We start from the raw sequence: 25112 nt of genomic DNA, 5'->3' as shown, positions 1-25112 counted from the left end.
TTACATAACTGCACTTACACCCACGCAACAACTATGCCCTCCACTCACACCCTGACACACCTCACCTTAAAAGTGAACGCAGCACAAGTAATGAACTTCTGTTTGGCATCTTTCCCAGAATGTATCGCGTGTTGAGTCAATTCTACCAGAGTTTATTCATGATCCGCTGCTTTTCAGGTTGTAGAGGGAAACATTAGGGTTTCTGCTACACACTGTTCGATACAGTGGACCATGATGTTTATATCATGGTCCACTGTATCTGCATTATAGGGTCGGTGTTGATGGCTCTGCTTTAAACCGGTTCACTTCCTACCTCAAAAAAATATATCTGTATATCTATCCCTCCATCCATCTATCTATCTATCTATCTATCTATCTATCTATCTATCTATCTATCTATCTATCTATCTATCTATCTATCTATCCATCGTTTTCCGTTGTAATACACCGCCTGCCCGTTGGGGGCACTGTCGCGGTCACAGGGGCAATGCGCCTGCCGAGCAGACGGCGGGTGGAGAGAGAACTCGACTTGTTCCTGGGAGGAGAAGAAGAAGAAGAAGAAGAAGAAGAAGAAGAAGAAGAAAGACGACCATAGCTAACGTTAGCTAGCTTTCTGGGGCTCGAAAATAAAATGCTGCGCTCGTCTTCATTTCTGTCTTCTTTCCTCTCCGCGCGAGCAACAGTCGTAACTAAAAGCGTCTCTACCGACAGTGCACGAGCACAATCACCGCAGTGTGTCGTCAGAGTGGTGTATTGAGTAGTTTGTGTGTGTGTGTGTGTGTGCGTGTGTGTTCGTGCAGACAGTCAGCTGTTCGTCACTTACACGTCAGGTGAGTTCCTGCTTCTCTTCTTCTCTAGTTTAACGCCTCCGTCGAGGAAGAGGAACATGTCTACTGTTTATTTATCTGTAAATCATGCACACAAATACAAAACTTTGCAAACTTGTTTATTGATTTTAAACCGATGACGTCAGTGTGTTTAATTCTCATCACACTAGAGATGATCGTCTCATAGTATTAACATCCTTTGAACAATGAATATTCTTTTAATTTTGATTTCAGCTTCATGTTGTTTCGTATTCATTTCACCGTAATGTGTTAATCGTGTTGTATGTTATGATAAATATCTATCATCATCAAATATCATCAATATCTATCATAGTTTACACTGCAGGTCTGTTTTTAGACTCGCACCTTATTAAAATGTTGTTTAGCGTCGTTTCTGATGTTTTATAGCCAGAGGTGGGGTTCCCCAAGGTTCCCCCCTCGGCCCCATTCTGGTCTCCTTCTACACGCGTTATAACCGCGTTATAAACAGCTTTTCCTTTGATGACAATCAGATGTGTTTCCTCCTGAAACCAAACAACCAGTGGGATGAAGTAACAATACAGAGGCAGATTATTCTAATGATTATTTATGTGTGTGTGTGTGTGTGTGTGTGTGTGTGTGTGTGTGTGTGTGTGTGTGTGTGTGTGTGTGTGTGTGTGTGTGTGTGTGTGTGTGGGAATAGGTCGTCATGGCGGCTCCGGTGAACATCCAGACGCCCAGTAAGACCTGGGAGCTGAGTCTGTATGAGCTTCACAGGAGTCCTCAGGTAAACGTGTGTGTGTGTGTGTGTGTGTACGTACACAGTTTATTGCTCATTCTGTCATTACAGTTTACAGAGTATTTCACTGGAAGAAGTGCAAAGAACGGCACTTTACTCGATTTTTAAAAAGACGTTTTTATCTCCTCTCCCCACTTCTTCTGCAAGAGTTTGATTGACAGACGGTTCGTCCAATCACCTGCCCTTTAACAAACGGTTTCAGATGACCGATGGTTCCGGTGCGTCCGGTTATTTCCATCATGGAAATCAGCTCAGTGTGACTCTTAGGATCCTCCTTCAACACGATGGTCTCCAAAAACACATCACGTGTGAGGAGACAGTGAGACAGTAAAATGTCCTCACAGGTATGATAATGAGTGTGTGTGTGTGTGTGTGTGTGTGTTCAGGAGGCGATCATGGACGGGACGGAGGTGGCGGTGTCCCCTCGCTCTCTGCACAGCGAGCTGATGTGTCCCATCTGTCTGGACATGCTGAAGAACACCATGACGACCAAAGAGTGTCTTCACCGCTTCTGCTCCGACTGCATCGTCACCGCGCTGCGTTCAGGGTGAGTCACCGGGGCACGGCGCGCCGCTTTATTGTCCGCTATAAACACACCGCCGTACATCTCGACGTGATGATAGTCTGTGGATCGTTGACGTTCGTAGCAGTAGAATGAAAAAACGAGCATCTCGTGGAAACTAAAGTTTAGTTTTTAAAGGTGATTTAACAACATGACGTGACGTCCGTTTGACCCGCCGCTGTTATTAACAGCTTCATTTTAAATGCAGTGCAGTTAAAGGCACGCATTTTGAAGAGGAAAAGTTACGTCATTCATCACATAAGATAAGATCAAATATAATAGAACTTTATTAATCGCGCCAGAGTTATAGCAAAAACAATAGAATAGAAACATATATGAACAATAGAATTATGAAGTGTAAAATAGAACACAATAGCAGAGAGAGAGAGAGAGAGAGAGAGAGAGAGAGAGAGAGGTAAAGAGACAACAGCCTTCCTTCAGCCTCGTGTCAGATTGATGGAGAGGTGACCTGAGCTTCACACCGATCCAGTACTCAGAAGATTAAACTGAACCAGACGTGAGCTCAGAACTAACCCCCCCCCCCTCCTCCAGGAACAAAGAGTGCCCGACCTGCAGGAAGAAGCTGGTCTCCAGGCGTTCGCTGCGCCGGGACTCGAACTTCGACGCGCTGATCTCCAAGATCTACCCGAGCCGGGACGAGTACGAGGCCCACCAGCGCCGCGTCCTGGAGCGCCTCAACCGGCTGCACAACAAGGAGGCGCTGAGCTCCAGCATCGAGGAGGGGCTCCGGCAGCAGGCTCGCTACAGGTCTGTTCTACTGTTTAATCACGGTCACACATCGGCCACCTCAGTGATCCGTGAAGCTTCTTCTAGTCGCTTCACATCAGTAAAGTTAATCAGTGAGGTCTGTGAACAGAAAGACGTCCGATGGCGGAACATGTTTTGTTTGTGTTGATGTGCAGGAACCACCGGGTGAAGAAGCCGACCCAGGAGAGCGACAACACCACCTTCAGCGGCGCCGAGGACAACGGCGACGCCCGCTCACACCTGTCTCATGACTCCGCCCCCTCGCACGCCCTCCTCCCTCCGGGTCACACCCCCTCGGAGGCCGGGCCGAGCCGCAAGCGGCCGCGGGCGTCAGACGACGGCGGCGGCGGCGGCGGAGGTGGAGGTGGCGGCGCCTCGGGCCCCGAGGCGGACAGCGGAAGCCCCGCCCCCCCGCCGAGGCGCCACAAGGAGAGGCCGGCCTCGGAGATCGAGCTGGTGTTCAGGCCGCACCCGGAGCTGGTCCAGGCCGAGGACTACAGCCAGACCAGGTGAGACCGGATCAGGTTCTGTGGTAAAGGGACCGCTCACCCAAAACACAAACACCTGAACTTCCTGTCGATAGATTCCACGTAGAGGAAGTATCAATTTACAAAGATACGAATAATCTGCCTAAATTAGGAACAATGACTCATGATGCATCGTGTCGTTGGTTTGTGAGAAAATGAGCCAATCAAATGTGTTCCTGACCAGTTGAATGAGTTTGGCCTGATGATGATGATGATGATGATGATGATGATGATGATGATGATGATGATGATGTATTCGGATACATGTCGGGTTGTATTTGAGTCAACTTTAGTCAAATACATCTCATCATTTTACTAATCTCTTGCCTTGAAATGATTATTTTTTCTCCGAATCAGTCGATGATTTTTAGCAGCAGAATCCACAATGTTCCCGTCTGCACTGAAACTAGAGATGGCGAGATGAAGCTTCATGAAGCGTTGAAGCTTTCCATCCAATCGGTTCACTCACGGGCCGAAGCTTCGCGGTGCTTCAGTTGCTCTACAGCGCCATCAAGTGGACAAGACGTGTAGAACAGGCAGTGATTATAATGACGCCGTGGCTTTGGTGTGTGAAGACTTGAATGATGTTTGTGATGCGTGATCTTTATGATACAATGGCGAGGTCAAAGGTCAACCGGGAAAGTGGAAACAAAGGGGAGAGGGTTGTGATGTGAGAAGTAAAACAAAAAAAAGTTAAAGTTAGGATTTTATTGTCGTATACGAAATTTGACTTCTGCATTTAACTCATCCCGAGCTTATTGTGAGCAGTGAGCTGCTGTCTTGCTCAGGGACACTTCGGCATAGAACACGTAGCAGCCGAGGATCGAACAGCCGACCTTGCGGTTGCCGGACAACCCGCTCTACCCAATGAGCCACGGCTGTATGTGCTTATGTGAGAGATCAGCTCAAAATGTTCCCAGACGGCAAAATCTCTTTCTTGCTGGTTCCATCGCAGAAAAAAGAATCTTGAATACTTTGCAAGCAAACGCGCAATAAAGTCCGAAGTACACAACATGTGAGAGGGGGTCCGTTGTGTTTCGCTGCCCCTTAGACCCGTGAACCACTTCCTGAATCAGTCACGTGGTCCGGCCGGCCGGCTCGCGAGGCTTCGATCGTCACCACGTACGTCATCAACACGAGCCTCGATACGAGCCTCATAAAAATCTTTCTGGATTACTCAACACGAAAGGTCACATCACTACCTGAAACCTTCGTGATTATTAAAAGATGGTCTTAATACTGAGAACTGTGTTTCCATCGGTCGTTCATTTCTGTAGGTTTGGACTCTGCAGACTCATCAGATTGTACGATCGTTCTAACCCTCACTGACGCTCTTCCTCTAGATACGTGAAGACGACCGCCAACGCCACAGTGGACCACCTGTCTAAGTACCTGGCTCTGCGCATCGCTCTGGAGGAAGGACAGACCAACGGGGAGACGGAGGACAGAGGACGAGAGGAGACGAGAGGAGGAGGAGGAGGAGGAGGAGGAGGAGAGGAGGCCGGAGGAGGAGGAGAGGGCTCGAGTCTGAGGAACATCAGTGAGAAACAGTACACCATCTACATCATGACGAGAGGAGGACAGTTCTCTGTGAGTGACGAGCTTTCACTTTAGATGTAACAGACTCCTCGCTCCGCTAAAGGTTCTCCGGAGAACGCTAACGGTTCTCTGGACACTTAGATCTCAGAGAATATCCTCTTTTTTCCTCTCCTGGTTCTGTTATTGTCCGTCTACATTTGGCCTAATACGCCGTCACAGAACACAGATCCAGAATAATATAGAATTACAGTTTGTGCAGGTTCTAATCTGTTCTGGTTCTATCTGAGCAGGTTCTGTCTGTTCAGGTTCTATTTGTGCAGGTTCTAATCTGTGCAGGTTCTTATCTGAGCAGGTTCTGTCTGTTCAGGTTCTATTTGTGCAGGTTCTAATCTGTGCAGGTTCTTATCTGAGCAGGTTCTGTCTGTTCTGGTTCTATCTGAGCAGGTTCTGAGGTGTTTCTTTCCTCTCAGACGCTGAACGGCTCTCTGACTCTGGAGTTGGTCAACGAGAAGTACTGGAAGGTGAGGAAGCCTCTGGAGCTCTTCTACGCTCCCACCAAGGAGCAGCAGCAGCAACCGGCACAGAAGTCTCCCCCCACACAGAGGGAGGGGTGAGGAGGAGGAGGGAGGGGTGAGGAGGGAGGAGGAGGAGGGAGGGGTGAGGAGGAGGAGAGATCCTCTCCTTCTGAAGCTGGAAGGTCACGGCTCATTATCAGCGTATCTTTTTTCCGGCATTAAGATTCGATTACATTTCTGAAGGATTTACATGGAAGAAGAAAAAAATATACACAAACCACAAAATCTCTTTTCTTTTGTGGTTAATAACCTTAATAAGCTTCATGTGAAGATAATAATCGTTATTATAAACCAACACTGTGGACGATGGAGCTGCAGATCTCAGACTTTGTCCTCTTGTTCCAGTGTGAACACGTTCTTACAGAACGAGGAGTCCTGATTCTTTCATCTCTGAACAGATTAAAACACAGAGGACCAGTTTCATTCAGGAGAACGAGTCCACTTTACTAACATTATGTTTTGGGTCCAAATTTACAATATTTATTAACATTTGTCGATTATAGAATATTAAGTTGTAATTTTGTTCTCTGGACTCGCTCTGCAGGTTTAAATCGCTTTCAGACTTCAGTGATTTGATTTGAATCCATTTATGAAATCTTTTGCATAATTTAATTTCTAAGAACGTGACTGAAGCTTCTAGTCAAACCTTTGATGTTTAACAAGGTTACACTTCTGTGACGTTCAGTCATTCCCGATTCCTTTTAAACTGCCTATCCCAGCATGCACTGGGGTAGGACAGTGACTGCATATTTTAATGGTTTTATTCCTTTAATGTGTAACTGAGTTTAAGTGTCCTCTGCATGAGTTCCTTTAACTGTCACAGCGTGTTTCCTCCAATAAGCCATAAGTCTCACGTCATGTTTGAAATCATTTCCGTGTGTGTGCACTTTATATTTCCTGCAGCCATAGAAGTTCTTAGCTTACCTCAGTCTCTATGAAATATCTGTATATTAACAATATTTCCCTTTTCTTCTGTCGCATAATTAAGCTGGTCAGCCATGCAGCACAATAAAACAATAAAAACACAGCTCTGCTCTTCTGGTTTGTTGTGAACGTGTTTTCTTACAAACAGAGTGAAGCAGCACAAACATGTTGAAACGGTGGCGTTTTATTGAAAACAAAGTGAAGCAGAGTTTACTTCTTCTTGGACACGCCGACGGTGCGACCGCGACGCCCGGTGGTCTTGGTGTGCTGACCGCGCACACGCAGACTGGAAGGAGAGAAGAAGAAGAAGACGGTTAACACAAGAACAATAATTCAGCTCAACATCATCGACCTGATAAACAGGTTTCATCACGTTTAGCGGTCGGTAGCATCTCAAAGAGGACGGTAACGCTAACGAGTCAGTTTAACGAGGACGCGCGGCGGCACAGACGCCACCGTAGACGGAACGTCTTACCCCCAGAAGTGCCGGAGACCCCGGTGAGCCCTGATCTTCTTCAGCCTCTCCAGATCTTCTCTCAGCTTGTTGTCCAGACCGTTAGCGAGGACCTGAAAACATTTAGTCACACGTGAAGAACGCAGCGGAACCTCGTTCATGTTCCGTTATTCGTCTGCTTCAAAACATCAAAGTAAAAACGGTCTGATAAATGTCTTTAAAGTTATTATTCAGTCACACATCTGTACACGTGAAGACTAACATCTGCTCATATAACTCAGCGTTCGATGTTTAATGTGACGTTATCCTAAAGACTCGATGGAGAAGGTTCTACATCAGTGCGACGGTGGTTTTGGGTCGACGTGTGCCTCAGTGGCGGTCTCCTACCTGGCTGTATTTGCCGTCCTTGACGTCCTTCTGCCTGTTGAGGAACCAGTCGGGGATTTTGTACTGGCGAGGGTTCTGCATGATGGTCACCACACGCTCAACCTGAAACACATCCACAGACTTTAAAACACACGACACACTGCAGCGTCTACGCAGTCTGGAGGCATTAAACGAGACGTCAGACCCCTCTACAGACCCCAGGCCCCTCACCTCATCATCAGACAGCTCTCCGGCCCGCTTGTTGAGGTCGATGTCGGCCTTCCTCAGGACGACGTGAGCGTAACGTCTGCCAACACCCTGACACGAGACAGACGTTAACAGTTATTATACAACAAGATGAACGTCTCAAAAGAAACTCTCAGATCAAGAATCACCCATCAGGTCCGGTCTCAAGACGGACAAACACAACGTTACAATACAGAATGAGTGCACGTCAAGACCTTTGCACACGGCCCCGTTCCGCTCCACGGGAGACCTCGCTCACCTTGATGGCGGTGATGGCGAAGGCGATCTTCCTCCTGCCATCGATGTTCGTGTTGAGAACACGGAGAATGTGCTGGAACTTCTCAGGAATGACCAGAGACTGAAGACACAGAACAATAAACACGTCAGCTGTGGGTGAAAACACCTGCATTTATAATGTAGATGTTGGTGTTACAGTAGGGAAAGAATGCACATCTGGATCCTCTGGGAAAGACTAAATCTAGAAGCATCAAAAGCTGCTGAAAACCAAAGCTTAAGAGATCTAGAGCTTCAGTTAGTAACATTACAGGGAAACATGCTACTACTGGTGCTGCCAGTGTAACACCAGAGTTCAGCCTAAATTAATGCTCACACGTGATATTTACTCTCCAACACGTGTCTTACAAAAGGTTTTTGGGTCTTATTAGTAGTTAAAGTGGGTCAAATACTTTAAAGTACAGAATCTGTGCATCTGCAGCTAACATTTTTGGCTCCTGTTAGCACAGCTACTGGAGCTGTTGCTAAGCTAACTCAACAAACTAAGAGCACTTTAAAAACGACTCAGACAAACTTCACTAAACCGAAACCCGGAGCTGCTCAGCTCTTCAACTGACCCGGCTGCACGTGAGTCTTCACCGGCGTAACGTGCCCCCAGCCTGGTGCTGTGAGCTCAACATGCTAACACTTTGGAAAGTATGAAGCTAGTTAGCTGTAGACCGTCCATACACCTCAGCTCAGCACCGACAGTAAACGGCGTTAATATGCTTCATTTCGGACTAATATCCCAACAATTCAACATCCATCCGCTTGCACAAACTGTACAGAATTTATTTAATGTTAAACAATAATAAAAAAGACAGATCAGCGCTAGATGATTAAAGATTTCAAACCTATATCGGGTTGACAGAAAATGTACTCACCATCTTGGAAGTAGGTTCCGAGCGAAGAGGAAGCCGCTAAATTCTCGCGAGAGTTTGAATGTTATCGTTGAGCGGAAGTCAGTCCATCACTTTTAATCTATCCGACGATAAAATAAAAATGTTTAACACCGGTTCAATTAAACAAGCAATTATAATTGCAACGTTAACGTAGTCACACAAAAATAAATATGAACTATTTTGCGTTTATTTGTCTCACTTAATCTAACGTCACATTAATAGCTTGTTCTTAAACTCAACGAGGCTTCTTCGTTATTGGTGAGGCGGAACCTTTCTTTCTTTTCTTTATAACGTCAGTGTAAATTGGCCGTAATGGCGGAGGTAGCTGCTGCAGCCGTCGGAGCTGTTCTCCATGTAAACACAGCTGGAAACACGACGGACATGATGGCGTATTTCCACGACGAGGTGACGTCTGAGTACTTGTGTTTAAATCTTCAATTGTAGTGAACGAATATTAAAATACTCAACTGTTTATGCGCTCTTTTAATAGCCTGCATCCTGTTAGCATTCAACAACAAGAGGCTGACTGTCAATGAGCTGCAACTTTACATGAAAATAACAATAATAATTTACAGTAAATAAAGTATTTCAAAATTGTGTGTTTTAACCAATATATCCATGTAGCTGGAAGTTAATGTAGCTGTTAGCATCCTGTGAAAACACTGAGCAGCTCAGTGACTTCCTGAATGTAACACAGTTCAACGTCACTGGTGTTTATCATCATAATAATATGATTATAATATGATAATAATTATTACCATATCATAAGAAAACATCATCTTGAACTCTTAGAAATTAAAAGAAAAAACTATTTAGTTGAACTTAAATTAAATGAGTCAATTTATTAGACATTAAACATTAAACTGAATACACTTCAGAGAGTAGTTTTCCTCTCCATCAGTCAGGTTTTCATGTGTTAAAAAGTGATTTATATTGAAATGATTCCTGAGCTGAACATTGAGCCTCGTTGTGTCCCGTTACTTCCTTTACTCGTACGTGTTGAAGACGTTTTATTAATAATGTCTCTTCTTTCTTCTAGAACGCTGATGGAGAAACGACAAACCTGAACCTCGGAGAACTGGACCTCACGACGGACGAGTTCATCCTGGATGAAGTGGATAGTAAGTTCATTCAAATGTGTTTCAAACGGCATCAGGAGCTCGAGGAGGAGATCATCCGTCTCATGTCTGTCAGCAGCTACACTTTATATTTATACTAAATACTATGATTTACTTTACTGTGATTGCTGTTGTGTTCTATCTCTGTTCATTCTGTTATTCTGTTGTAATCTTAATGACACTCATTTCATCACATGTGACAGAAAGTTCTTTTGTTGAAGTTCTGTGTTGTGCAGAATTTGTGTGTGATTAGTTGTGAACGTTGTTCCTCTGCGTCTCCTGCAGTTCACATCCAGGCCAACCTGGAGGACGACCTCGTGAAGGAGGCGCTCAAAACGGTGAGAGAACATCCTGACGCGTCACGTTTGACCGGCAGCGTTTAACAAAGTTATAGTGTTGTTCTAGATCATTGTTCTATTGAATGTGACGATGACTCTGGTCTCCTCTGTGTTCAGGGCGTAGACCTGAGGCAGTACTCTAAACAGGTGGAGTCAGAGCTGCAGAGGATCGAACAGGCCTCCATCAAAGACTGTATCCTTCAGTCTGAACGTCTCCATGATGGACATTAGTCTCCTTACAGATACCATCTTAACTTAGGCTTCAAAGAATATTACATCATATATATTATTAATATAATATCTTGCTATGACAGAAGCACCAGTCATGTCCTCTCTCTCTCTCTCTCTCTCTCTCTGAGTTCAAAGCCATGTTGGTTCTGCATCTACTTTAAACATGTTGTGAATATTTTCCTGACCGTTCGCCCGTCAGACATCAAGGAGAGTCAGAACATCGCTCTGCTGCACAACCAGATCACCGCCTGTGACTCCATACTGGAGGTAAGACCAGACCACCTCGTGGTCTACGCCGTGATTGACAGGTCTCTGCCCGAGATCAGGGCGTTTTGGCCCCTCCCCCACCTTGTTCGGAACATCGTGTGTTAAAGCTGAGTGCTTCGTGTGTTACAGCTGCATTCTCTCTAGTGTCCACCAGGGGGCGACTCCTCTGGTTGTATAGAAGTCTATGAGAAAATGACTCTACTTCTCTCTTGATTTATTACCTCAGTAAACATTGTAAACATGAGTTTATGGTCTCAATCTCTAGTTTCAAGTCTTCTTCAATACAGCATGATGTTCATTTAGTAAATGATGGTCCATTTAGAGTCAAACAGACCATAAAGCAAATGTTGTCTGGATGGTAAATAACACATTTTTATTTATGTTAACGAGACTTTATGTTACACTCAAAACCAACACTTCACAGAAGCAACAAGCAAAGAGCCAAGTTATTTTATTTAGAGTAAAATGTTTGAGTTCTCTTCTCCGTCAGCGTATGGAGGGCATGCTGAGCGGCTTCCAGAGCGACCTGTCCTCCATCAGCAGCGAGATCCAGACGCTGCAGCAGCAGTCGGTCAGCATGAACGTGCGGCTGAAGAACAGGCAGGCGGTACGCAGCCACCTCAGCCAGCTGGTGGACGAGCTGGTGGTGCCCGGAGCCATGATCTCGTGAGTGGGACGGCTCCGCATCCGCTGTAGACGACCGTCAAATGTCTCTTTTGTTTTTTGTTTTTTTTGTGGCGTCTGACGTTGTCCTCCGTGTCCACGCAGCACCATCCTGGACAGTCCCGTGACGGAGCAGGAGTTCCTGGAGCAGCTTCACGAGCTCAACAACAAGATCAACTTCGCCAAAGAGCTGAGCTTCAGAGAGACGCTGGCCTGCACGGACATCCAGGACATCGTGGACCGCCTCAAGCTCAAGGTTCACCAGAATACCCGAGCACACATCCCACAATATTCACTTCACGACGATGTCGGACCAAGAAAAGCAGCAAATCCTCACAGCTGAGGACTGTCACAGTGTTTGTATTTCTGCTTGAAACGATGATCGATTATTAAAATAGTTCAGATGAACTTTCTGTCGACTGATTAATCGACTTATTGTTGCAACTCTGCCAGTTAAAAAGTCATAAGTCATGAAAAACACGTGAAAATGTAATATTCTAAATATTCTGCAGATCTTTTCTTTTTCTATTTTCCTCGTCGTCCTTTTTAGTAAATAACTTTTCTCGCTGACGTGAAACTTTATATATTCTAGATATAATTATTTATTCCTTCCTCTTCAGGCCGTGTCAAAGATCCGAGAGTTCATTCTGCAGAAGATTTACTCGTTCAGGAAGCCGATGACGAACTACCAGATCCCCCAGAACACCCTGCTGAAGTACAGGTGAGCGCTGCATGTTTCTATTAATAAATGAGTGTGTGAGTGATGTGTGAACCTTCAGCACATAGAGAGGAGTGAACGTGTAACGTTTGGTGTGTGTAAGAGCTGCTGAAGGAGATTTATCATCAGAGTCTGAGAACAAACTCATTGAGAGAAAACGTCCTTTAAAGAGACGTTTAGTTCATTACAGACATTTAGAGACTCTACAGGTGAAGAGGTGAACACATGAACTCATAGAGATCACCATGAAGCTTCACCACTTCATCACTCACACTAAGAGGAGGATTTAATGTCTTACAATTAAATATGCAAATGAGGCATTATGTAATGGTAACTTTTGGTGAATTTAGGAGAAATCTACAGACGTAAACAGACAAAGAAGTAAAATAAATGTTTTATTTCCTCGAGTCTGAAAGACGATGAGTTCTAGAAGAAGAACAGACTTGAAGTGAGGTTGCCTGAGTCAGTGAATCAGCTTCTGCTCTTCATTTCAATTCTTTATTGAAGGTTTTTATCATTTATTCACAGTTTAAACTGCCTTTGAGTCTCACACTGAAACCCACACACACTCAGTGGAACCTTCTGCTCTCTGACCGCCGTAGATTCTTCTATCAGTTCCTTCTGGCCAACGAGAGAACGGTGGCGAAGGAGATCCGAGACGAGTACGTGGACACCATGAGCAAGATCTACTACAGCTACTTCAAGTCCTACAGCGGCCGGCTGCTCAAAGTGCAGGTTCGGTTCAGTTTCATCCGTCGAGCGACAGCTTTCAAAGTCCTTTAGTTCCTTCAGAAAAGCCTTCACGAGCTTCTTTAACCAGACGATTCTCCGTCCTGCAGTACGAGGAGGTGGCAGACAAAGACGACCTGATGGGAGTAGAAGACACAGCCAAGAAAGATATCCTTCAACCTGTGTGTGTGTGTGTGTGTCTGTCTGCCTGTCTGCCTGTCGAACAGTGGACGAGTTAGCCTCACGTGGTTTCACAACCCTTCTGTCCTCTTCAGAGTGAAGAGACTTAAAGACATGAACATGATAAAACTACAACAGAGACGATCCATGTGACAGAAATGAATCTGTGACCTTGTATGAAGAAGGTGGATCCAAATCAAGCGGAGAACGTTAGACGGACGAGCGGAGAGTCCTGATTGGAGTATTAATGCGTTGATAACGTGGATCAGGCAGGAAGGGGCGTGTCCATTTAAAAAGGCCCAAACACAGAAGAACACGTCTATGAAGCGGTTTGATTTTAGAGCCGCTGCAGTGTCCGTTTGTAACAGGAAGTATTTTATACTTTATTAAAGAAATATTTAATCAAACAGATCCTGTTTCAAAGATTAAGATAAAAACACTTTTTCCTAAAACACTGCTGCTCATTTTGATGCGTTTCTATAAATAACCTTTATTATTATTATCAGTCACACAAGATACGTTTCTAGATTGAACCTTCGTTTCACGACACAATAACCAACAATCTAGCGTTAACGATTACAATCAAACAGACAATTAGGATTTTCTGCAGACCGTTTGTAAGAACAGAGCTTCAGGAGTCCAGACTTCCTGTTCCGTCATCAGTGTGGATCGTCTCACAGCGTTCGTGGAGCTCCTTGACTTCCTGCTGCAGGTTTCTTCTCTAAACCGTCTCTGAAGAGCAGGAACACCATCTTCACCGTGGGCCAGAGGGGGGCCATCCTGAGTCCTGCTGACCTGGAGGGGCCCATCCTGGTCCCCCATACGGCCCAGAGAGGAGACAGCCGGGTGAGGTTCACTTCAAGTCCTCATCGCTGGCTGGATAACTTCTTATTCTTTAAAGATAATAATTATCCATCATGATTTCCGTTTAAACTCTCGTGATATTAAACCACAGAACACGGCAGTTAACACGCGTAGTCTGAGTGTATATACCGACACAAACGTGTAGCTCCTCTCCTAAACGTGTACGGATGTGTTGATCATCTCTGACCTCTTGTGGCGTCTTGTAGGAACTCAGAATTGTAGTTTTTTTGTGATTGAGACTGATCATCAGCGGTGTTTCTGTCCTCCAGTACCCCTACGAGACGCTGTTCCGCAGCCAGCACTACGCTCTGCTGGACAACGGCTGCAGGGAGTTCCTCTTCCTCTCCGACTTCTTCATGGTGACGGGAAACTCCGCCCTCGACCTCTTCAACAGCATCATGGGGAAAACTCTCAGCATGTTCCTGGTACTCTCGGAGCCTCGTTGTTCAAGCTTTAGGTCCGCGGATGGTTTTCGTTCTGAGGCGTCATGTTTGTCTTGTCTGTGCTCCGTCCCCGCAGAAGAGCATGTCCGCCTACGTGTCCGACTGCTACGACAGCATCGCCGTCTTCCTCTGCATCCACATCATCCTCCGGTTCAGAGCCATCACCGCCAAGAGGACCATCCCGGCCCTCGACAAGTCAGTGTCCCAGTAGAGACCAGCTCGTGGTTCAAGGGTCCAACAGAAGACCAGATTCAAGATTTAAAAATCAGGATTCAGGATCATTTGATCACTGACACTGAATGACAACTCTTTGAGTGATGCAGTCTGACGTCACTTTCTTCCGTTTTAATGTTGTTTTAAAACCTTTTTTTCTGTTATTTGTGTTTTTATTTGGCGATTGTGAGGAATGTAAAGCCAGCATCGTGGCCAGGACCTGAAAAGAGATTTAAACACTTAATGTGATTCTCTTGTTGACGTATAGGAAATAAGAAAATACATTTTAAAGAGCTGCATTGGTGATGAAGGTGTGAGTGAGTCTTCCTCACCGGTGTGCTCAGGTACTGGGAGGCGGTGCTGGAGCTGCTGTGGCCGAGGTTTGAGCTGATCCTCGAGATGAACATCCACAGCATCCGAAACACAGACCCTCAGAGACTGGGAGTGCTGGACACCAGACCCCACTACGTAGGTCTACACGCACGCACGCACACACACACACACACACACACACACACACACACACACACACACACACACACACACACACACACACACAGCAGCGTGTTTCAGTGTGTTTGTTGATTTATTTTTAAGATCACCCGTCGCTACGCAGAGTTCTCGTCGGCCATCGTCAGCATCAACCAGACGTTTCCCAACGAGAGGACCAACACTCTGCTGGGACAGCTGCTGGTAACACACACACACACACACACACACACACACACACACACACACACACACACACACACACACACACACACACACACACACACACACAGAAGGAGGCAGCAGTAGACCAGCTATATGTGTCCTGAGAGGTTAAATCACTGTTTGTATGAAAGGAGTCTCTGTAGAGAGGAGAGATAACAGCCTCAGTTCTCTCTTTGTTCATCATATTTTATGTGTTTATATCTTTTCCTATTCTTCTTTGACTAGTTTATTGTGAATAAAGCGTTTGTGATTCTCTGTTTGTCTCCAGGTGGAGGTGGAGAACTTCGTGCTGAAGATGGCGGCAGAGTTTCCCTCCAGAAGAGACCAGCTCATCTTCCTCATGAACAACTACGACATGATGCTCAGCGTCCTCATGGTGAGCGGCTGCTGCTCGTAGAGTCGCTCTGTCGTTACCATGACGTTTCTCGTCTCTCTCATCTGGAGACGTAGATCTACATCTCTCTCATCTAGAGACGTAGATCTACATCTCTCTCATCTAGAGACGTAGATCTACATCTCTCTCATCTAAAGACACACACTGCTTGTTGTTCCCTGTTTGTCCAGGAGAGGGCAGCAGATGACAGTAAAGAGGTGGAAGGTTTCCAACAGCTGCTGCTGGCCAGGACGCAGGTAAACATCACTGAGGCATTCTGGGAAACCTGAAGCCCTGTTTCACTCCCTTCATTCTCCTGCGTCCTCTTTGTGTTTAAAGCTTTTATTTTGACACGCTTGCAGGTAAATTAGAATCTTGTAGACTCTAGAAACAGACCGAGGTATGTTTTAAGTTACGTAACAGAGGAACAGGATTGCGTAACATGACATTTTTCCCTCTCAGTCAAAACAGGAACAACAGTTGTAGTTTGGTGATGTGGTGGAGCAGCGTGGCATCATGGGAGTTGTTGTCTTCGTTGCAGTCGTTAGGATTCCTTCAGTGTTCAGGAGGTTTTTTACCACAGATGTGATTAGAACACTGAATAAAATCAGCTTCACGTTGAATAAAATCCTTCATCCGGTTAAAATATAGAGTTCAAAATAATACAAAGATATGAAATAATACGGCTTAAAACTGATTAAAATGTAAATACACAACATATAAAACACAGCGCTGACATTTTAATGTGTAAAAGATACAGAGTATACTTTTAAAGATGCTTTTTGGGAGCACTTTATCCCTCAGAACCTTAACTTTAAAACTTTCCTTTTATTTAAATATATGAATAAATATTATTCAGCCTGACTCACTGAAAGTTAACTTTTCTTGTAATTCTGAAGTAAATTGGATTAAAGTCTGAAATCTTGTCTTTTTTCGCATTTAAATAAAACTGAATGACGCTCACTGTTATGTTGTGATGTTTAACCCTCTTCCTCCTCCTCCTCCTCTTCCTCCTGCAGGAGTTCATCGAGGAGATTCTGTCCTCCCCCTTCGGAGGGATGATCTCGTTCGTGAAGGAGGCCGAGGCTTTGATGGAGAAAGGTCAGCTGGACCGACTAAAGAACGACGAAGGTGAGAAGACGAGCCAAAGAACCAGTATTCTTCTTATTGTGAAAGGAACATTAGAGACAGGAAGTCCTCTTTGAAACACCGACACGCTGACTCAGCGTGAGGAGGAGTCTTTCACTTCACGCTTCAGTTTTGTTTTACAGACTAAAGAACGTCCGTCATTCATCTCTGTTTCATTTCTCAATCTCTGCCTCATTCAGCTTCACATCCTTTTGTGTGACTTCTCACTGTGTGTGTGTGTGTGTGTGTGTGTGTGTGTGTGTGTGTGTGTGTGTGTGTGTGTGTGTGTGTGTGTGTGTGTGTGTGTGTGTGTGTGTGTGTGTGTGTGTGTGTGTGTGTGTGTGTTGCAGCTCGTATCACGCAGCTGGTTCGGGGGTTTTCCAGCACGTGGAAACAGTCGGTGGAGTCGATGAGTCAGGACGTCATGAGGTCCTTCACCAACTTCAAAAACGGGACCAGCATCATCCAGGTGAGATCCAGAAGCTTTGCACCTTCTCAGGGTGATTTCTTCATAATTCAGTCCAACAAACGACATCAAATCCTCACATTTCACAACCTGAAACTAGTAAACCTTTAATTCTGTGTTGGTAAATAAATCCCCTAATTACTTAGATTATTGGTTTGAATTGGTAAAGTCCGGGTGTCGCACTCTCATTAGTTAGATATTCATATTAATGTGTGAGAGGAAGCGAGTGGTGCAATAACTCCCGGAGCTTCCGCTTCCTGTTTGTGCTGCAGGGCGCCCTGACCCAGCTGATCCAGTACTACCACGGCTTCCACAAGATCCTCAACCAGCCCACGTTCCGCAGCCTGGCCGTCCGCTCGGAGCTCATCAACCTGCACCACCTCATGGTGGAGGTGAAGAAGCACAAACCCAACTTCTAACGGGACACACACACCTGGAAGCCTTCCAGTACCTGTACATTCATTAAGTCGCATCATAGATCAGTTAACCAAGTCACTGAATGTTTTATTCCACTTTGTCTAAACATGCGAGATACAAAAAGATAACTGTGATAACGATACAGCTACTGCTTCTCTGTAAAAAACAGATTTTATTAAATAATCAGAGTTCGATTTGAAGTTATGATCCTGAAGATTTCAGTCCTGGTGTGTTTTGAAGCAGTTAACTTAAACAGCACAGGACTGGCGGACTCCGCCACCAACAGTGAGGAGTACGATGCAGGAGGAACGGGCCGACCATCAATAATGATGAAGATCTGAAGGATTGTGACTTTTAAACAAATCAAAACTCTGAAATACTGAATAGAAAATGTGTCTTTCATCATGAAACACTTGAACAGACGTTTGTTTTTTTTCTTTGTTTTTATTTAATCTGCATTAATAAATCGTACGCTGATGAGATTTGCTTTGTAACATTTATAACGCTGCACTAGTGAGAAGCTCTCGCAAACATTTTTACTTGAAACAAAAGCGTCGTTTTGTGAGACTGAAGGACGAAGCTGCTGATGTTGTGATTGTTTCCTCGTGTCTTGAAGAAGACGACATGTCTTCGTCAGTGTCTGACTATAAACAAGTATACCGTTTACTGTTTACTGTAGTTTTTTAATCAAACAGGAGGAAGTTGTGCATTTGTTTCGGGACTATTTTCATCGGCGGATGAATCCACATTTGGCGCTTTAGAGAGTATTTGAAACAGAGTGAATGTTGGGAGTCGTTGGTCCGTCGGTGCAGAGTTCACCGTGTTTCTTTGGGTTTGTGAGGATCAGTGTGAGAAGTTTAACAATGAAGAAATGGAAACAGGACACCATTGTGTTTGCTTGTTTTATTCTCATTTATTTATTTATTAGAATGTAGTTAGAGTTGTATTTAAAACACAGAAACGTATCATCATTTTAACACAATTATATGATATAAGTCTCATCTCAACAATCAACACCAAGTAACCAAGTTACTTTAGACGATAATCATCAAATAGATTCTCATTGAAATGAAAGAAACTCGTTGATGTCAAAGACAGTAAATGAATCTAGTTGGTTAAAATCTGCAGAAACACCATTCTGATAGTTGAATATATAACATTAAGTGTGAATTGATCTGTATAGACATGAAGTAACCTTTAATTTAACGCAGAACATTAATTACATCTTAATAGGAGACACACGTACACGCGCATACACACACACGTGTGTGTATGCGCATATGTATGTAAATGTTTGCATAGGTATGTGCGTATACATACGCACATACCTATGCAAACACATACGCACATAAATGCATGCATGCATACATACACGCATACATACACATACATGCATACGTACACATGCATACATACGCACATACATAGGCATATAAATGCATGCATACATGCGTATGCACATACATATGTATGTGCATACGCATGTATGCCTGTATGTGCGTAATACATACATACATGCATACAGATTTATTTACAGTATCAGATTCATCGAACACAATGTTGTTCAAATTTTTAAACTTTGACTTGTTAATACTTGAAAACCTTCAGTCCTTCATTCTGTGTTCTTAGTTATTCGTCATGAATTCATAGTGAATCTACATTCATGAAACAGTCCCTCACATATCACTCCATTCAAACATATTGTGTTTGTACACTTTAGATACAGAATGTCATTAATAAGCGTTAGAGCTGCTGGTTGGTGCGTTTCTGAACTTCACTTAAAGCCAGGCTAGGTGTTTCCCTCTGCTTCCAGTGTTTGTGCTAAGCTAGGCTAACCACATCATGACTCTAGCTTCATATTTAACAGACAGATATGTCAGTGGTGTCATCTAACTCTCAAATAACTAAATAAGCATATTTCCAAAAATGTAGAATTTGTCTTTAAAAACTAAAGTTTGAAAATCAGTTAACTTTATCTTTGTAGACGTCGGAGTGTTAAACAAACAAACAAAACTTTTCTTCACTTAAATCACATCTCGCACACTCCGTCACTCTCTCTTAACTTACAGTCAACTCAAATTCAAACACCTGGCTCATCAGAAACACTACGCTAATGTTCAGAAACACTACGCTAATGTTCAGAAACACTACGCTAATGTTCAGAAACACTACGCTAATGTTCAGAAACACTACGCTAATGTTCAGAAACACTACGCTAATGTTCAGAAACACTACACTGATGTTCAGAAACACTACGCTAATGTTCAGAAACACTACACTGATGTTCAGGTGTGCGTGCGTGCGTGCGTGCGTGCGCATACTGTGCACTTAATTTGCAGAGAGAATTGTAATCAGAGGAGATGAATAATTTGGAAACTCGTGACGAGAACAGAGAAGACGAGAAGAGCCGAACAGCTGCTTTTGACAGCGTCATCTGGAAGACATGCGGGTGGAGACGAGAGGGTTACTCCAGGTCAAGTTTCTTTATTTCTTTTTAAAAACACTTTTATTTTAACGTGAACCGTCGTCCGGTTCCTGTGCCAGAATATAAAACGGTGTTTTCTCTCACCTGTCGGTGCTCGTTTATCCAGAACCTGGTGGAGTTTGAGAGCTGTGGAGTTTTCTGTGAAACGGGGAAACAGTTAACGTCGGTTGGTATAATTCAATATTTAAACAGGCTTGAGGGAAGATTATATATATCTTAAACGTGGACACACGGGGGAAAATGTACAACAGGAATAAAGGCTTCCAATCCCGATGCTTTATATGATAAATATTGAGTTGATTGTTTGAGTTATGGAGAAGAGGTATACGTCTTATTTCTTTCTGCTCCTTTTCTCACACATTCATCTCCATGAATCCCACTACTGAATGACAGTATGACAGTATGTTTCCTCTGCTAAAGGAGCTCATATCCAACACAACTAAGTGTGTTTGAAATCTCCTCAGTGGACTTTAAACGAGCAGACTTTTCCGTAGCTTTAATGTACGAATGCCTCCATGTTGAGCAGCGAGAGAACACTTTGACTTCACAGCTAAAACTCTGGACCAAGAATCCCTAAACACCCAAAGATCATCACTCCACAGAGGAGACGGAGCCCTCACCTTCCACGGAGAGCTGCACGGTGCTGACGGCGAGGCCGTGCTCGTCCACGACTTTGTAGATTCCTTCGTCCGAGCTCTGCAGGTTCCTCATCATCAGCTGCTCGCTGGCCGGATGTTTCCGCAGACGCTGCTCGCCGTGTTCGTCCTCCCTCATCCACAGGACCGACCACTCCGAGCTGTTCCTGTGGAGCGAAGGTCAGAAGCTGTTTGAACATCATCACAACGTTTCATCCAATCCCGCTGGAAGTTCATACAGTCAACAAAAGGGATGAAAGCCTGACTCATGCAGCTTCCTGTTGTCTCTGAAACGAGCAGTTTGATGTGTTTTAATATGACGTCGGATACAAACTAACCGTAAACACCCGCAGCTCAATTACAGAATGAGATCTTTGGAAAGTTCTCCCACATCGTTTTCATTGTTTCCAGAACCCACATGATCCGGCCTCTATTTAGCATTTCTTCTGTTTTGAAAGCAGACTTCATCGGGTGATTCATAACTTCACCAGCAGCCTGTGATCCGGGTCGCTTTGATGCAAACTGTCATTTCGTAGGAGTTGTTGTTTTGGGGGAAAAGAACAATCGGAGTGGGCGGCCGAGACGAGAAGAGGAGGAGAGAAGAGGAGGAGAGAAGAGGAGGAGAGAAGAAGAGGAGGGTATTCGTGATTAAAGGTTGGGCTCACCTGTCCTGGAAGACGACTCTCGCAGAGTGACGGGTGTAGAGGTCCAGGACTAAGTCCTCACCTGGACCTCGAGACTGGAAGGATTTGTGGTCTGAGAGGGAAAAATAAAACCAAAAGATTACAGAAATATCTCCGAAAATCTGATTATTTTGCATTAAAGTTCTTAATTCAATGAGAAAGTACTGAGCACTTTTTAATTGTCAAGTATTTAAGTATACAAAACAATGAGGTTGTTATAAAGTACATCATTCGGGTTTATTATAGAGTTAAATGATGATGAAGGGACACGAGGTGAGATAGAAACAGAAGTAGAGTCGATGGAAACACGAGAGAAGAAAGGAAAGAATAAATGATGAGAATCAACGACATGAGAAGAAAGAGAGAATAATTCAGCTAAAACCAAAGAATGAGAAAAAGAATGACAGGAAAAGGAAACATGAGAGAACAATAGAGTCTAAACTAAGAGAACAATAGAATCAAACAGTTGGAGGCGCTGACCGAACACGGACAGCTTGACGCTCTGAATGAAGACCTTGGTCTTCGTGTCCGTCTTCCCGTCCACCACCATGAAGCTCTCGTATCGCCCCGTGTCTGTGATCTGGACGTCGCTGATGATCAGAGAACAGTTCCCGGACCCCAGCTTCTCCTCGGGAACCTCCACACGGCCCTCGAACTCCTCCGCCTCCCACTTGTCCTTCCCGTGCATCTCGAACACGGTGTCGGCCGGCGTGGCCCACTGGACGTGGCAGGCCGACGGGGCCAACGCCAGGCGCTGCTTCCAGCTGCAGGGAAGGACCGCCCGGTTCCCCACCTTGGAGGTGACGGAGAGCAAGCGGGAGGACGAGGAAGAGGAGTCTGGAGGAAGGAGAGACGGAGGAAACACCTTCTCAAACCACAACTCGTCAAACACGGCAGCTTCTTCAGAGTCCTAGCGTCACATATCTCAAAATAAACTTCTGTTTTCACAGGAAAAAACAACAAAAGTGCTGAGTCAGCGTTAGGAAAAGCTCGTGGTTTGGGTTCAAATAAGTACGTTTGTTGCGTAGTTTAGTCTTTAACATGCGTAACGTGACTAATGACTTACGTTTAGTACGTTTTCAGTTCTCGGGGTTTCTGCTCTTCTTAGTTACAGAATGTGACTTTACAGGAAGAATTACATCTTCAGTCCTTCATAGTGCGACGCTGAGCTCGTGCCGTGTTCTCTCAGGTCCTAAAGGTCAACTGAGCGGACCTGAAGGTCAGCGACCGGGTCACAAACGAAAATGTGATTTCTCTTTTAACACCAGTTTAACATGAATCAGAAACGGTGCGTCACAATAAACCGTGCAGTAGTATGAGACGTCATTAAAGAATAAAGATGTGAAACATGATTAAACAGGTGTGTTATTAAAGTGGATGATCTGAAACGTGAACGGTCCGCTGCTGTGCGACTGACGCTCTGTGATTCTCAGGTGTTGGAGTGAGAACTAAACAACGGTTCATCTTCTGAGGACACAGAACTATAATTTAAACGTCGCTGTGATTTATGTGTTCATCCCATAATGATACTCACCAACTAAACCGCCAACCAGGAAGCCGTGTAGAAACACGAAAACCCTGAAAAACAAGATCACACAAACATAACAAGTCAATATGTTTGTTAAGGAAACGATCAAATAAATCAGCTTCTCTCATCAGTGAAAGATTATTCTCATTCTCAGAGTTTTATTATATAAAAGATAAGAAAACAATAAGAATTCCATCTGAATGATTCAGAAAAACAAACGGACATTATTGAAATGTGAATCTTTATTCAGTGTGGGCGGAGTCACAGCAGCGTCCCCACTCAGATCTTTCATAATTATTAAATATGTTTTCAATATAGAAGCTGTTTACATAATACGTCTGGATAGGACTGAGTATGTTTGTTAAAAACAGAATAAAATATTAAAATATCATATGAAACCATGAGACAGGGAGGATTGAGAAATCCTTATTTTATTTAATATAATTTATTTTATTTATTTTAATTATTTTATTTATTTTATTTATTTTATTTATTTTATTTATTTTATTTATTTTAATTATTTTATTTATTTATTTTATTTTCATGTATATCGTGGAGCTGAATGAACTTTACTTTGTGTGTTTGTGTGCTTTGGTATTATTCGGTTATGAAACTGAAGCATCAGTTTCACGTCTCACTAAGTTTCGTTTTCTTCAAAAACGAAACGCGCCTCGCGCTCCTCTCTGCAGCGCGCGCTGACCTGCTGAAGAGAATCTGATTACAATGAATGAAATAAACTGATGTTTTCATCCTGCAGCCTGTCACTTTGTTCATATTTAATGAAACAACAGCTTGTTCTTCGTGAACATATGAGGAATAATTCATAAACATAAAAACATCAGATCTGAAAATCCCTGTAAAGGAAGCTTTTAGTTTTCAAAGTAAAGTGTCGTGTTTCTTACCAGTTTCTCTTCGTGACGGTCTTCATGATTTCTGCTGTTTGGACACTTAGCTCAGTCCTCTTCAGTCCTCTTCAGTCCTTCTCTCCTCTTCTGTCTCCACGCTGTCTGAAGTCTGTTGACACGAAAGCTCTGAGGTCACTATTCAACAGCTGAGCGACACTTCCGGTAAGCGATGTAAGAAAATAAAAGCTGAGTTAGAAACTAACTGTTGATAAAGTTTCTGTTTAGTGATATAAAACAATAAACTGTAAACTATATATATATATAATAACAATCAGAAACTTAGAACTAAAGCTGTCTGACCAATCATTTGAGGCTTTTATTTACTTTATGATATTTGACTTAAATTGTATTCTTGTTGTTTTGTGGTTTTGTAAAGTGCTTTACAAATAAATATGATTATTTTAAACTAAACAATAGACTGTAGCATCTATGATTGATACTGATATAAACAATATATCATAAGAATCACAAACTTAGAACTAAAGCTCTGAGGCTTTTATTTCTTTTATTTATTATTTTACTATTTTTGTACTATTTTATTATTTGTTATTTTACTTATGATTTATTTTGGTTCAGTTAATGTTTTCATCAAGTTTTTTTGAAATATGTTTTTATTTGTGTTAGTTTTAAATATTTGTGTAACTTATTTTTCTTTTGAAGTACTTAATATGATTATATCTTAATTAGTCTACAAGAGAATGAAGATAGATATTTAACTTGTTCACTATGCTGGGATTGTTAAACCAACGAGGAGCGGTCGGGCTTTTATTTTGAAGCTCTTCCTGGTTATATAAAGTAAACATATCAATTGACAGATTTCTGCAGAAACGAAACGTACCGGCTGCAGATTATTCACTGACTGAGTGAGTGAGTGAGTGCTTAGTGGAAAATCTTCATCCTTCCGTTTTCTGCACACATTCACATGTTGGTGGTCTCAACTGTCTCCAGTCCTGCTGCTCAATAAAGTCCCCGCTCACTTCCTCCCACTGAACTCACTGTTCTCTCTCTAATGAACCAACCAGTCCTCGTGCACTAAAGCTGGAGGATCGTATGAATGATGGCAGGTGTCACACGGATCCTCACTTTCATGTGTAAGTTATTGATTGTTTCATGTTTAATGGCTGAAGGACGTTTGAGATGAGAGGAGGCTTCATTTGGAAGTTATTGTTGTTGTTGTTTTCATATTATTTCTGGGTTGTTTATTTTGTGCACGCTCATGATACTCAGCTGATGAATCAGGTGTTTGTGGTGAAGTCACACCTTCTCAACATGA

The 25112-nt window shown here is 43.6% G+C and overlaps 4 protein-coding genes across 5 annotated transcripts; 2 read left to right on the top strand and 2 right to left on the bottom strand.

The window, feature by feature from the left end:
• Positions 1-526: 526 nt before the first annotated feature.
• LOC306708740 (E3 ubiquitin-protein ligase RING2-A-like) lies at positions 527-5615 on the top strand (the record flags this gene model as incomplete). Of its 2 annotated transcripts, XM_079176662.1 has the most annotated exons (7): positions 527-830; positions 1510-1593; positions 1992-2152; positions 2720-2935; positions 3091-3444; positions 4806-5052; positions 5472-5615. In XM_079176662.1, the coding sequence occupies exons 2-7, from the start codon at positions 1516-1518 to the stop codon at positions 5613-5615; spliced, it is 1200 nt and encodes a 399-aa protein (XP_079032788.1). In that variant the 5' UTR covers positions 527-830; positions 1510-1515. The 2 variants fall into 2 exon arrangements, with proteins under 2 accessions (XP_079032788.1, XP_079032789.1); XM_079176663.1 differs by having other exon boundaries at positions 527-1593.
• A 1049-nt stretch (positions 5616-6664) lies between these two features.
• On the bottom strand, positions 6665-8770 carry rps18 (ribosomal protein S18). Its single transcript, XM_079176198.1, has 6 exons — positions 8724-8770; positions 7826-7924; positions 7552-7638; positions 7342-7443; positions 6976-7067; positions 6665-6786 (listed from the first exon to the last, which is right to left on the bottom strand). Exons 1-6 carry the CDS (start codon positions 8724-8726, stop codon positions 6711-6713), a joined length of 459 nt encoding a protein of 152 aa, XP_079032324.1. The 5' UTR covers positions 8727-8770; the 3' UTR covers positions 6665-6710.
• A 283-nt stretch (positions 8771-9053) lies between these two features.
• Positions 9054-18428, top strand: vps52 (VPS52 subunit of GARP complex; the record flags this gene model as incomplete). The annotated part of the gene is made up of 20 exons (XM_079176451.1): positions 9054-9146; positions 9781-9862; positions 10145-10197; positions 10315-10390; positions 10628-10695; positions 11186-11361; positions 11464-11614; positions 11979-12079; positions 12679-12811; positions 12916-12973; positions 13698-13831; positions 14119-14274; positions 14369-14487; positions 14850-14973; positions 15103-15198; positions 15488-15595; positions 15784-15849; positions 16612-16723; positions 17071-17189; positions 17459-18428. The coding sequence occupies 20 exons, from the start codon at positions 9054-9056 to the stop codon at positions 17603-17605; spliced, it is 2172 nt and encodes a 723-aa protein (XP_079032577.1). The 3' UTR covers positions 17606-18428.
• Positions 18429-18501: 73 nt separating this feature from the next.
• Positions 18502-23946, bottom strand: LOC306708568 (uncharacterized protein). Its single transcript, XM_079176423.1, has 7 exons — positions 23837-23946; positions 22941-22984; positions 21887-22243; positions 21389-21479; positions 20709-20890; positions 20173-20226; positions 18502-20037 (listed from the first exon to the last, which is right to left on the bottom strand). Exons 1-7 carry the CDS (start codon positions 23860-23862, stop codon positions 19955-19957), a joined length of 837 nt encoding a protein of 278 aa, XP_079032549.1. The 5' UTR covers positions 23863-23946; the 3' UTR covers positions 18502-19954.
• Between the last annotated feature and the right edge of the window lie 1166 nt (positions 23947-25112).

Source organism: Pholis gunnellus, assembly GCF_910591455.1.
Source record: "Pholis gunnellus genome assembly, chromosome: 16".
Taxonomy (NCBI): domain Eukaryota; kingdom Metazoa; phylum Chordata; class Actinopteri; order Perciformes; family Pholidae; genus Pholis; species Pholis gunnellus.
This window is presented reverse-complemented; position numbering and strand designations above follow the sequence as displayed.

What these genes read in the sequence shown, in the direction of transcription:
- rps18 (XM_079176198.1), bottom strand. An exon ending in TCGCCATCACCGCCATCAAG is followed by an intron (nt 7,639 to 7,825) that starts GTGAGCGAGGTC and finishes GTCTCGTGTCAG; the next exon opens with GGTGTTGGCAGACGTTACGC. An exon ending in AGGACGGCAAATACAGCCAG is followed by an intron (nt 7,068 to 7,341) that starts GTAGGAGACCGC and finishes AAATGTTTTCAG; the next exon opens with GTCCTCGCTAACGGTCTGGA.
- LOC306708568 (XM_079176423.1), bottom strand. Translation starts at nt 23,862, where the DNA reads ATGAAGACCGTCACGAAGAGAAACTG. An exon ending in ACCGTCACGAAGAGAAACTG is followed by an intron (nt 22,985 to 23,836) that starts GTAAGAAACACG and finishes CTTGTTTTTCAG; the next exon opens with GGTTTTCGTGTTTCTACACG. An exon ending in CGTGCAGCTCTCCGTGGAAG is followed by an intron (nt 20,227 to 20,708) that starts GTGAGGGCTCCG and finishes CCCGTTTCACAG; the next exon opens with AAAACTCCACAGCTCTCAAA.